The sequence below is a fragment of the Nelumbo nucifera genome, chromosome 4 (assembly GCF_055504915.1).
Source record: "Nelumbo nucifera cultivar China Antique chromosome 4, China Antique-T2T, whole genome shotgun sequence".
Taxonomy (NCBI): domain Eukaryota; kingdom Viridiplantae; phylum Streptophyta; class Magnoliopsida; order Proteales; family Nelumbonaceae; genus Nelumbo; species Nelumbo nucifera.
The window spans coordinates 9,337,756-9,349,814 of record NC_142652.1 but is presented as its reverse complement, the minus strand read 5'-3'; the positions used below and the strand labels follow the sequence as shown (position 1 = coordinate 9,349,814).

At 38.5% G+C, this 12,059-nt stretch overlaps 1 protein-coding gene and 1 long non-coding RNA gene across 21 annotated transcripts in view; one reads left to right on the top strand and one right to left on the bottom strand.

Moving 5' to 3' along the window:
• Positions 1 to 3: 3 nt before the first annotated feature.
• LOC104591474 (uncharacterized) overlaps positions 4 to 12,059 on the top strand; it is a 49,282-nt gene continuing 37,226 nt past the window's right edge. Inside the window, exons 1-2 of one of the 2 annotated variants that reach the window (XR_016085793.1) lie at positions 4 to 209; positions 426 to 542. This is a non-coding gene — a long non-coding RNA (uncharacterized LOC104591474). Of the gene's footprint in view, positions 210 to 373; positions 543 to 12,059 lie in introns of both variants that reach the window. The other variant, XR_016085792.1, reaches the window with a different exon arrangement.
• Positions 2,174 to 12,059, bottom strand: part of LOC104591472 (uncharacterized) — a 47,929-nt gene continuing 38,043 nt past the window's right edge. For 7 of the 19 annotated variants that reach the window (XM_088904078.1, XM_088904083.1, XM_088904087.1 and 4 more), the window contains 16 exons: positions 11,113 to 12,054; positions 10,882 to 10,998; positions 10,551 to 10,784; positions 10,304 to 10,459; positions 10,038 to 10,157; positions 9,668 to 9,826; positions 8,290 to 9,555; positions 7,899 to 8,189; positions 7,738 to 7,818; positions 6,001 to 7,629; positions 5,551 to 5,844; positions 5,170 to 5,442; positions 4,794 to 5,066; positions 4,466 to 4,708; positions 3,581 to 4,081; positions 2,174 to 3,496 (listed from right to left, as the gene is read on the bottom strand). In XM_088904078.1, coding sequence (XP_088760204.1) covers positions 2,411 to 3,496; positions 3,581 to 4,081; positions 4,466 to 4,708; positions 4,794 to 5,066; positions 5,170 to 5,442; positions 5,551 to 5,844; positions 6,001 to 7,629; positions 7,738 to 7,818; positions 7,899 to 8,189; positions 8,290 to 9,555; positions 9,668 to 9,826; positions 10,038 to 10,157; positions 10,304 to 10,459; positions 10,551 to 10,784; positions 10,882 to 10,998; positions 11,113 to 12,054 — 7,665 coding nt within the window. In that variant the 3' untranslated portion in view covers positions 2,174 to 2,410. The remainder of the gene's footprint in view (positions 3,497 to 3,580; positions 4,082 to 4,465; positions 4,709 to 4,793; positions 5,067 to 5,169; positions 5,443 to 5,550; positions 5,845 to 6,000; positions 7,630 to 7,737; positions 7,819 to 7,898; positions 8,190 to 8,289; positions 9,556 to 9,667; positions 9,827 to 10,037; positions 10,158 to 10,303; positions 10,460 to 10,550; positions 10,785 to 10,881; positions 10,999 to 11,112; positions 12,055 to 12,059) is intronic. The other 12 variants (XM_088904086.1, XM_088904088.1, XM_088904080.1 and 9 more) reach the window with 12 other exon arrangements.

Genomic DNA, 12,059 nt, shown 5'->3' with positions numbered 1-12,059 from the left:
TGTTCTCTAATTTCTCACCCTAACTCCTTCCCTCCGGCCACTCGAGATTTCCTACTCCTTTTTACTACCCTCTCTCTACCCGCCGTGAATTGGAGCCATACATCTCTATTATGAATTGAGATATGTGTGACTGAGAGTGGGTAGGAAATTTGGAAGGGCGTTCGTGCGTTTCTTCCCATAACGAGTAGAAGGCGGAGCATGTGAAATAGGTATTACGTTGAATGATTTCTTCTTCTTCTTCTTCTGGTTATTGGGATTGTTCTGTTTATACATTTCTAGTGTTTATGCTAGAAAACCGAGCTCAAAACTGACCCATTTTTCATGCATTCCAGTTCTGTTAGTCAATGTGCATATAATACTTTCAATTTTGTAGCCATGGAAATTCAATTATTGCTTCTACTGCTGAAACATATTGTTCTTTGAAGTAATGGATGGTGAGGATTTCGGGATGAGCAAGTTGTACGAAGGCTCATGGATGTCTTTGATTCCTTATTTTGGTGAAGGAGTGAGTCGTCACGTTTTTCTCACCTGGAAAACAAAGAGTGAGTCGTCTCGTTCTTCCGTTATTTTTTTCTCGTATTGTTTATTTTTCGTCTCGTAGTTGCTCTCTGCCTCTCCCTTTCGAATCTATTCTATATGCTTCTATAGTAAATTTATGGGAAAATTCCATTTTAGTACCTGAACTTTAGAGTAGTGTCAAGTTAGTATCCGAACTGTATACTTAAGCTGGTCTCTGACTCCCTGCCTGATCGTCAGTTATTTATTGAAAATGTCAAAACTACCCTTATCTTCTACCTGATTCCCTGTCAATTCTACTGTTTGGCACTATTCACCTTCCTCCTTTGTTTGAAACGAACAGAGGCGGCGGCTACCCCCTTCAACTCGTGAGAATGCTAACGTGCATGAGCTACTAAATTCACCTGATAATCCACAATCAGGACCACCTCTATCTCTCTGGTCAAAGGCGATCACGGATGTGGGAGAAACAATCTTGTCAAAACCTAGGGTTAGTTCTTTGGAGTTCTTGCTAGAAGGATCTGGCACAATGAGTGGTAGGAGGAACCACAGTAGCGGTCGGGATCCATTTGATGTCAATCGGCACTGCTCGAGGGAGGTCGCAAGTGACAGGAGGACCATGGTACTCCATAGCAAACGAATATTCGACCTCATCTTGACTGTGGGGGATCGGAGCCCTAACAGGCAACATGCTAGTAAGGAGACTCTTCATTATCTTCGCCTTACTCCAGTTGAATTTTACTGAGAAATACTAGCCCTAAGGCCCAAAATCTTATAAGAGAAAAAGCATTGAAGATGGCTAAAGGTTTCGTTTTACAGCTCAAACCTTACAGAGGAAGCTAGCTAGATCCTCCCTTCATTTGATGAACTGAATATTCTCCATGAAATGAACTAAGAAAAAAACAAAATAGTACTAAAAATAAAAGAGAATAACAAAATCATAGAATAAATGCAAAAACGGACTAGTCCTCTCTTACGCCTTACCAGCTGAAGAATGAACGACTGGAGAAGAGAAAGGCGGGAGAGGAGAAGATGAAAGAGAGGCTGAGCCAGTCTTGAAAATCCTGGGCGGTATTCTGAGTCCGCGTAGGGAGAAAAATGGTTGGAAATTGGAAGGGGAAAGAACGAAAGAGACAAGAAGAGGGTTTTAGGATGTGGAATTCACTTTTTCAATTTGTTTAATCACCTTGTATTTTATGATGACCAAACAAGTAAGTCCGGCATGGTGGACATGTCGGATGGAAGGGTTTTGAGTTTGTCTTTAGTTCTTTGGTACTGTCTGAGCTTGAAAGTCGGAATTCGGATGAAGTAGAAGTATCACTGTCCTCTCTTTGAATCTTTTACCAAAGTACTACCGCTCCAACCCCAATTAAATAGGCTTCAGTAATGCAGGTTTCAACACCTCAACCGGTTCAGTCTCAAGGTAGAAGACAATGAACAGTGTCTTCTTTTGAAGGGTAGTTTTGGCATTTTCAACAGATAACTGACGGTTGGTTAATGGCAGGGACCAATTTGACACTTTTTGAAAGTTTAGGTACTACAGTGACATGTCCGAAAGTTCGGGTACTAACTTGACACTATACCCAAAGTTTAGGGTACTAAAGTGGAATTTTCCCTAAATTTATTAACTTAGAACTTTTAAAGTTCTATCTGACAGTTGCAATAATAGAATAAATAGTGTAGAAGGTGCCCATGTAGTCGTATGTACAAACTAAAGCTAATACACTCATACAATATGGTGGTTGACACTTAAACAGAAAATGTACAAGTACTGTGCTCAGACCTCAGGAAAACATCAGACCAACAAAATACTACTAGTAAATATACCACTGAAATGATTTCAAACTAGATCCTCCATTCACTTGGTTTCAACTGCCAACAGTCATCTGCTCGCTCATTTGGGCAATGCTGGCTTTGGTTGGGAGGACTTACCAGTGATTGCTTTTTTCACCTTGGCAATTGAGTGCTTGACCTTGGACCCAACACCTGACAGTATGTTATGAGATTTTTTATGGGTTCGTTTAGCATCCACATCTCTAGAGGCTTCTACCAGGAGTGGGGCATCAGAACTTGAGTCTGCCTTTCTGTGTTCATCTTCTTCTTCCTCATCATCTTTCTCTTCTTCATCTGTTTTCTCTTCTTCCACTTGCATGGTTTGTTCCTCTTTATTTTCCAATTGGTCATCATTGCCTGGTGGCTTTGTATCCTGGGCAACCATCTGCAAAGTTTCTTTTGTGGGTCTCCGTAGGAGATCAGATAATGAAACCTTATCTGTATCTGAAGGCTTGACCTCTTCAATTGTTTCTCCAGCTTCATCAACCACTCCATTCTTTGTTCCATATTCCACTGCCTTCTCTTCTGGCTCAGTTCCTGAAATTTCTCCAGGTCTCTGATATGTCACTTCTGCTTCTTGTAAGGTCTTCTCAATAGTATGCTGTGGCACAGATGTAATGTTTCTGTCTTCAGTTGGAATCTTTGTCCCTGTGCCCTTAACTGAAGCTTCTTTTCTCAAGATCCTTTCTTGAGATATTCCACCAGAGGCCTCTTCGAGTATCTCAATGTTCTGGGAGATTTCAATGACTTCTGGAACATTCAAAGTGCCATCTATTGTTGGTATCTCTTTGGCTAGATGCTGGATATCAGATGAAAGATCAAGATTCTGATTTCTACTACCGGCATCCTCTATATTTGTGCTTTCTGTTTCTTCATTTGTCTGAATCTGTGCTTCAGACACCAAATCAGTCTTCACATGGCTGTTCTCTTTGAGTTTGAGTACAAAATTAGAAGCGGCATCAAGCTCTTCGGTGTCATCTCTAATGCATCTCCCTACAGTTGCCTGTTCAGTAGATAAGACAACAAACTGGTCTTCTCTTTCTTGAACTTTGGTTTCGCCATTCTGGTCTGTACATATTGTTTCATGGATCTTGCCATCTTCAGACTTCTCTTTGCCTTCCTTCTTTAGAATTTCTTCTATGGGAGCCTGCAGAACAGGGGAGTGTTAGAAACTTTCTCATAGTATTCCCTATTTTTTTAAAATTTCAATTTCTGTGGTGTTAAGGCTCACCTTATCATTAATGTTTTCTTCTTTTACGTCTCTTGGGATGCTCAGTTCAACTTCTGCTTGTTTGACAAATACCGACTGTCTTATTACCTCTTCATCTCTTGCCATCTTGCCTCTATTTTCTGGTGCTTTTTCTTGTGAAGCCTTGGTGAGAGATGGATTGCTAGGGTCACTGGTTAGAACCTCCATGTCTTTTTTGTGCAAGTATTCAGTAATGCCACTTGGACTAGATTCTCTGTGAGAAAAAGTGCTCTTAAGATTCTCTGCTTCAGTAAGGTCTTTTTGAGAGCTTGTATCTTCAATTCTGCTTTCAGAGTGATCTTCTTTTTTCTTCATTCTTTCATGAACTGATATTTTAGATACAACTCCAGAGAGTTCTTCAGGCATGTTGCCTACTTTGACTTGTACTTCTTGCTTGTCCTCCATGGCCACAGTTCCTGTCTGGTTGATAGAACCTGTAGTTTCTAACCTCTGTTCCACCAATATAAAGTGAGAGCTTTTGACCTGCATTAGAGGGTGAACATTTTAATTGATTTATACAAGACTAGGGAAGGAGAGAGAAAAAAAATGAAATCCAGTCCTGTACTGTTTTTTCTGAACTAACAAATTTCTTCATTCATCAAAAAAAAAAAAAAAAAGAAATCCAGCCATCAGGTTGTATGTTTGATTAGCCACCATTTAACCAACATAAGATTGTACCTTTTGGACATGATTAGAGAGGGATTCTTATTTTTTAGTACCTTTATAGTTAGGTATTAATAGGCCACTAAATTTAGGAAATGTTTTTGGTAAAATTTGTTTTTAGAAAAAAAGCAACTTTATGAAAGTGTATTATGACAGTCAAAGACCCACTGCTGGAAGGTCTAAACTTGTATTCTGGGAACTGACCTCTTCATTTGCAATACTGTAGCCTGTCATATCTTTTTTGCCTCTTTCTTCATCATTCTTATCTCCAGAGGCCAATTTAGTTGCATCCTGAATCTTCTTGCCCTCTTTTTCATCCTCTTGTTGGCTTCTGATTGTTTCATTTTCACTGAAAGCTATGGAAGTTTCCTTAAGAGCTTGCTCTTCCACCTTAATCTTCTTTTCAATTTTTTCGTTTGCTTTAGCATTGTTAATTTCATAACACACCTGTACAAAGAGATAAAGTTTCAACTTAACAGCACTTGAGGATACACAGAACAGGTGATATTTGAGTTGTTATACACCAACAGACCTCTTCATTTAATGTTTCACACTTTGCACTCTCATTTGCTTCATCTAGTTTCTTTCTTAGTTCGTCTTCAATCTCCACGTTGTAAGTCTGATCTTTGTGATCCAATTTAATTGCCACCTTTAGAACATGTTCTTCCTCCTTTTCATCGTGCATCTCTTTACATATCTTTTCTCCCAGAGGAACTAGGTAAGAGTCCAGGACAGCTCTCTTTTCCTTTGCAATCACTTTTCTAGTGTTCTCACTTGCGTTCACATCCTCAAGTTCCTTGGATGCCTGTAATGGTAAAGCCTCAATATTACAAACTGCACACACATGAAAAGAAAAATAGGATATGGAAGAAACTAAATGAAGTTTCATTTCTTATGTTCCATGTGACCTCTTCCTTGGAATTTTCGCATGTTAGTCTTACTTCATTTATTTTCTCTTTATGATCTTCTACACCTTCCAATTCTTTAATCTGATCTTCATGCTCCAATGCAGTTGCATCCTCTTCAACCTTCTTTACCTCTTCTTTTCCTTCTTGATTATCCTCTTTAGCCACTTCTTTAGTGACACACGAAGGGTGTTGGTCCTCTAATACTCCCTTTTCTTCAGGTATCCATTCTGCAACCTTCTCACTTGGAGTGTGATCCTCAATCATTTCAGACACCTGCATAGAGATTTGACTTAGCTAACTGAAAATAGTAAGAAATACTAAGAGAATGGAGGGGAAGGAGAGAGAGAACTAAATAAAGTCAATTCTTATAGTCCAAATGACCTCTTCCTCTCCTCTTGCAATGTCATTTACTTCATTTTCTTCCTCACACTGATCTTGTTCAGCCTTCTCAAGATGCTGACTTTCTTCAACCAATACAGTACTCTGGTCTATGACATGGACTCCATCTTCCTTATTTTTGTTTTTCTCTGTGTTGGCAAGTATTTGATCAATCTGGATTTTGGGGACAGATTGAGAAATCTTTTCAAGCTTCTCAAGGTTGAGGTTCTCATTTGTGATCTCTAGTTCTGCAGTATTAATCTTTTCGTGCGGATCGATTGCATCCAAATTCTGATTCTGATTCACAGATACTAGATTAGTAAAATTCAAATGCAGAAGAAAGGAGGACCAGTTAAGGGTTTATTTTAGTGATGAAGAGAGGGGAAGGCATGCTCTACCTCTGTGTGTGTGTGTGTGTGTTTTCTCTATGATAACACTGTTTATTTCACATACCTTTCTCTCTTCCTCAGAGTGTTCTTCAAAGTTCTCATTGCAGCCATCTTTCTCCAGGATACCTCTTTCAGTGTCTGCTCTTACACCACCTGTTTCAGGTCCCTCAAAAACTTCACTGAAGGTATTTTCAAGCTTCTGGCGTTCTGATTCTTCCTTCTGTGAGTTTGATTCCAAGGTTTCCTCATCCTTCGGAGTCTGATGTTCACTACATTCACTGGGTTCATTCACTACTGTAATTTTTTCCCTCTCCAAGAGTGAATGAGCATCTTTTGTCTCAAAAAATTGTTTTTCAATGTCTATTTTCAAAGATTTGTCCAGCTTCTGGACTACTTTTTCCTCGGATTCTGTGTTTGGACTCTCCATTATGTCTTCGAGCCCCTTTTTATATGCTTGTGCAAGTTTCCTGGGCTCTTCTCTCTGCAAGCACATCTTTTCAATTAAGCTCTGATTCTCTGTACCTTCAATTCCCACTGTCAACACTACTTCAGGATCCCTGATCTCTTTTTTCTGAAAGCTTGTCTCTTTTGATGTCTCCATGATAAAAGGAAAATCTGAACTCTTCTCTTCCATGGTTTCATATTCCTTAAACATCTTGTCTTTTATTTTCTCAATTGAGGTTGCCATTGCAACCTCCGGTTCCAAAACAAATGCGTATGGATCCTGAAGCTTTGCTTCTGATTCATCAGCTAAGGGAGTCTGATCAACTGTGATCTCAGATTCGGTAATTGTTTCAAAACCTTGATCTTTGGATTGGGATACTGTATCAGAAGACTTGCTTATTTCTTCTTTGACTTTATCTTCGCCCATGTTTTCCACTAGAAGATACTCCTTTTTGTCATCCTTACCCTCAATGGTTGAAAGTGGAGTCACAAGATTGGATTTCTGATCATTCTCCAAAATTTTGGCTTCCTCATGATGTAGTGGAGGCAATGGATTGGAGTTCTCATCAGACTTCACACTGTTGGCTTCTTTAGACTGTAGCCAAGGTACAGGGTTGGGGTTTTCATTGGACTCCACTCTTCTGATTTCACACTGTGGGCTAGTCTCAGTTGTGCTTTGAGGTTCAGCAATTACCTCAACACCTTGATCATTGGACTCAGATACTCTATCAGAAAACCTGTTGGTTTCTTCAACTTCATCTGCAACCAGGTTTTCCACAATGACATCCTCCTTTTCTGCATCCATAGCTTCAATGGTGAGAACTGGTTGCACAGGATTGGAGTTTTCATCAAGCTTCACACTTTTGATTTCTCCATGCTGTAAACTAGTTTCATTTTTTTCAACTGTTTCTGAGATCTTCTCTTGAGAACCAACACCAGAGGCCTCTACAGTCCTCTCAGCTTCTGATTCACTCTTCTCTAAACTTGTCTCTTCTGTTATTGTCATAACAGATGCATCATCAAGCTTTTCATTACTTTTCTCTGCTCCCTCCAAAATCTCCTCTTTAATTGTTCCTTCATACACACCAGAGACCAACAATGACCCATCTGCAAACTTCTCAGTACTTTGTTTTTGTGTTATCTTTTCTTCTAATAGTTCTGTAATAGGAGAAGCTTCAGGCTTGTTAATTGGAACTTCCTCATCCTTCAAGTTTATTGCTTCTGTCTTCTCATCATTTTCTTTAGTGATCTGTTAAATGAATAAGATTAGAGTAATGGAAAAAATGGTAGAACTTTTATTCATAAAAAAGGTAGAACTTTGAGACATTATGCACCAATGTTCAAAGTTTTAGCTGACCTCATGAAGTACTCCATCCCCAAGAGATGTCTGTTTCTCAGTGCTCTCACTTGCATCAGCATTGTCATTTCCCTCAGGCATCTGTACAGTAGACAAAGATTCAACATATCAAACAAAATAAGAAGGGAAATGGAAACTAAAAGAAGTTTGACCTATCTGACCTTATCACTGTCATTTAAGATGCCATCCATCATGGTCTCTTTTGCATCTTCTGTTTTCTTGGTGCGATCTTCTGCCTCCAAATTGGCTCCTGTTTCCTCAAGAATCATGGTAACCTTTTCATCTGCTTGAAAGTTTTGGTTAACAACTTGATCTTTGAAGCACACAGTATTGTGGACCTTAACCTCACAGTCCTCACCATTTCTGGGGAATATCTGGTTGCCTTGATCTCCAGGCAGTGATTCATAGGCCCCTTCAATCTTCTCACATGGATCATCATCTCCAAAATTCTGCTGAAAAGATGCTATGTTATTAATGAATTTGATATCTGTTGAATAAAATGGAGAACACATTAAGGAAGTAATTGAAATATTCAGATTATGTTTCACTGACCTCTTCCAGATTACTTTCATTTTTTGCACTATCAGAAGCCTCTTTTATTTCATCACCGTCATTTCCTGTCCTTGACATAATTATGTGCTCAAGGTCACCTTCACCGGGAATGTTCTCAAAACTTTCTTCAACATTCTTAACATGATCATCCTCTTTCTCCAAGTGTATGATATCCTTTTCAATGTTTGCAGTCAGATCAGTTTTCTCAAGATCTTCAGGTGCTTCATCCAATGGCTGTCCACCATCTGATTTGTCCTTCTCTAAGCTTTCCACCAAACTCTCCTCATCTTTTTGTATTTCTGGCTGTCTATAAGCACTAGGCTCAGTGCATTCATTAGTTCTCTCCATCTCTTGAATAGCATCATTTTTAAACTCAGAGATACACTCTTCAGAATCTAGTTCAGTGGGTCTGTTTAGCTTTATGCCCCCATCTTCCTGAAGCCCTTCTTTTGAACTATCCTTCTCAATATCCTGAGTCTTCTTTTGAATGAATTCCTCAAGCTTCTTGGGCTCCTCTTTCTGTGTGTACATATCTTCTGTAGTGTTGCAAAATAAAGTGGTTTCCAGGTTCATATCTTGGGCTTCATTTTCTATTGGAACCTCATCATTTATACCCTGACTCGTTTTCATTGACTTGAGTGCCTTTTCTTTCATTTCTGATACAGAAGATTCATGAAACTTCTCTTCCAATGTGTCATCTGAGAGAACTTTACTAGCAGTGTTCTCTGTTTGAGCAGTCATTTCAATAACCTGGTTTTCAAAAAGCGGTACCATATCAGAAGCTCCTTCCTGTGTTTCACACTTTATCCTCTGTTCACCTTCATCTGTATCAAGATTTTCTTCTGCTGCTAGGATCTCCTTGTCTATGTTCAAACTTAAATTGGTTGTCTTCTCCAGGTTCACATGTCCAACATGTTGGTTCTCTGGGCTAGTTGACTTTGTTTCAATTGTTGTTCTATTTTTATCTTCAGAATCAGAGTCAGAAGCACCATACATATTTCCTTGTTCGGCTTCCTGCAAGTTTGACCCTTCTTTCACCATGGTGATGGTTGCCATATCTATTTTTTTATTTTTGTTCTCTTCTTTCCCTAAATCCTCTTCAATCTGCTCCTCACACATGACAAGCTTCTTGCTTCTCTCCAAATCCTCTCTGTTTTGTTTCTGCAGTTCTTCCTCATTCATTGAAGTTGCTATTATCTCTGTCTGCTCTGTGTCACTTGTTGCTTCAAAGTTCTGCTCTGTGGCTTCTAATTCAAATTCCTGAACCTGTTGAAAGTTAATACAGAATAAAATGAATGATTAAGAGTCACACTTTATATATTATCCAAAAAAAATCCTCTTCTTTGATGTATGTATGTATGTATGAATTCATGCTTACATTTTCAGGTTTTTTGGCCTCTTCTTCATATTCATGAAAGCCCTTTTTATCTGTTTCTTCCTCTGTAGGTACTTCAGAGGTGTCATTGGTGACTTCATTGTCTATGATATGCTTTTCTGTTTTCTCACCTGAACTGTCTGTTGATAGTACCACATGCTTCTGCATAATAAATGAAATTTCAAATTTACAGAAATCAAAGGCACATATAAACACATGACAAACACAGAAAGTAAGCATATATATGCACACACACACAAACAAAAAAGATATGATATTTGAATAAGAAAACAGTTTAATTACATAAAAAAAGATAAGCGAATTTGAATGAAAAGGTCAAATATCAAGCATGAGATCTCTTGTTAAAGCTAACGTCAACTTCCTGAGAGCTTTCTTTAACAGTTACTGTGGAGTGGTCCTTAACAGCACTGCTTTCCTTAACAATCATTTTCTTGGTGGCCTTACCTTCACTGTTTGCAGGTTCCTCATGTGCCTATTTAATGGATGAAATTTCATATAACAAAAGATGTCAAAAGAATGGGAAAAGGATATAAATTTTCAAATTATCACCTATATAAAGTTGATGTGAGAAGAAGAAAAACTTCATAGATTGATTTTCAAATTTTATTTTAAGCTGACCTCTCCTATGTTCTCCGTTTTGGCTTCTTGAGATATTTCTTGAACTGCATCTTCTGCACTTGATTCCTTAGAGAGGGTGATAATGGTGCCTTCTTCATCTAGCATCTGTTTTTCAGTTTCCTGACTTGCAACAACTATCTTAAGTTCCTCACACTCCTGCATGAAGGTTAAAAGTTGAAGTTTCAATTGGAAGAAGAAAAGTGAAATAATTAAAATGGGAAGTGTTGTTTTCTTCTTCTTATTAGACCTCTTTAGTCTTTTCTTCAGACTCCTTTGGCATCAAAGATGAGACACTCATGGGCTTCTCGCTGCTTTCTTTTTCTCTGGTTTCTTCTTTTGATTGTTCTGTAAGAGGGTAAGATTTAGGGTTTTTGTTCAATTCTTCCTCATCCTTGAAGCTCATTGTGTCTGTTCTGTCATCAGAAATTGCATCTGATTCTTTGACTATGAGCTTAGTGGATACAAGATTACAGTCCCTCACCTATTTAACATGTTGCAACTTAGTTATCATAAAAAGAATAGGAAAAATGAAGAGGAAAGATGAAAGCTTGTGCTACAATATTTATGTTTGAGCTCACATCAAATGTTTCATCTCCAAGTGATATTGAATCAAGTTGTTTAGCAGTGTTTTCTGTGTCCATAATATATTTTTCAATATTCTCACTTGCATCACCTCTGTCTTCTCCTTGTGTCACCTGCATAACATACAGATTTTTTTTGATCAATAATGCATAACATACAGATTTTCAACATAACACAGAAAACATTGAGAAAGGGAGAAATAAAACCCATAAGTTTGATCATCTGACCTCTTCATCTTCATTTAAAAGGATTCCCTTGATGGTCTCAGTTGCATTCTTTGTTTTATCAGTGTGACTTTCTATCTCTAGTGTGGGTTCTTTCTCTTCAAGACTCATGCTTTCTTCTTCATCCCCTTGAAAGCTATAAGTAGCCATTTGATCTTCAATAGATGCAGTATTATTATGGTCCTTGGCATCCACAATATCTTCTTGAATTGTGGTCTCTAGGAATGTGGCACAACTTTGATCTTCATCCATTGGTTTGGAGGCCTGTTGGAGCTTGTTACCTGAATCAACTTCTCTTGGATTCTGTTCTTCATTTGTGCTCTCTTTTCCCATATCCTCTGATTGCATTCCAAGGATGTCCTCAGACATCTTGGACTCTCTCGTAGTAGCATTGTCAGGGGTTTCCAAATTATCATCTTGGGCTTTATTTATTTCTGGAGTCTCATCTTTTGTCTCGTTGTTTCCTTCAATTGGTTTGAGATCCTGTTCTTGTGATGCCATCAAAGAAGATTCTTGAACAATTTCATTAATTTTGTCATCTAAGGGTGACTTACCAGAAGTGTTCTCTGTTTCATTGATCTTTTCATTACTCTTATCATTCAATTTTGATGCTGTATTAGTTGCTCCCATTAGCGTTTCAGATTTTGTTATATTCTGTCCATCTTCACCTTCATCCAGTTGTTCAGCTCCTTGAATGTCCTCTCCCATAGTCTCATCTAAGTAGGAGATGTTCATAGCTTTTACATATTTGTCTTCTGGGCTTTCTGAGCTACTTGGGTTCATCTCAGCTGTTTCTGGAATATTCTCTTGAGAAGCAAGCTTGTAAGCAACATTGAGCTCTTCTTCTTCTGGTTCAACTTCCTGTGGTGTTGCTTCTTTTGTCTCCTCTCTGCACCCTGTTACTTCAATGTTCTGTTGTGCAGGTTCTAACTCATTCTCTTTAACCTATT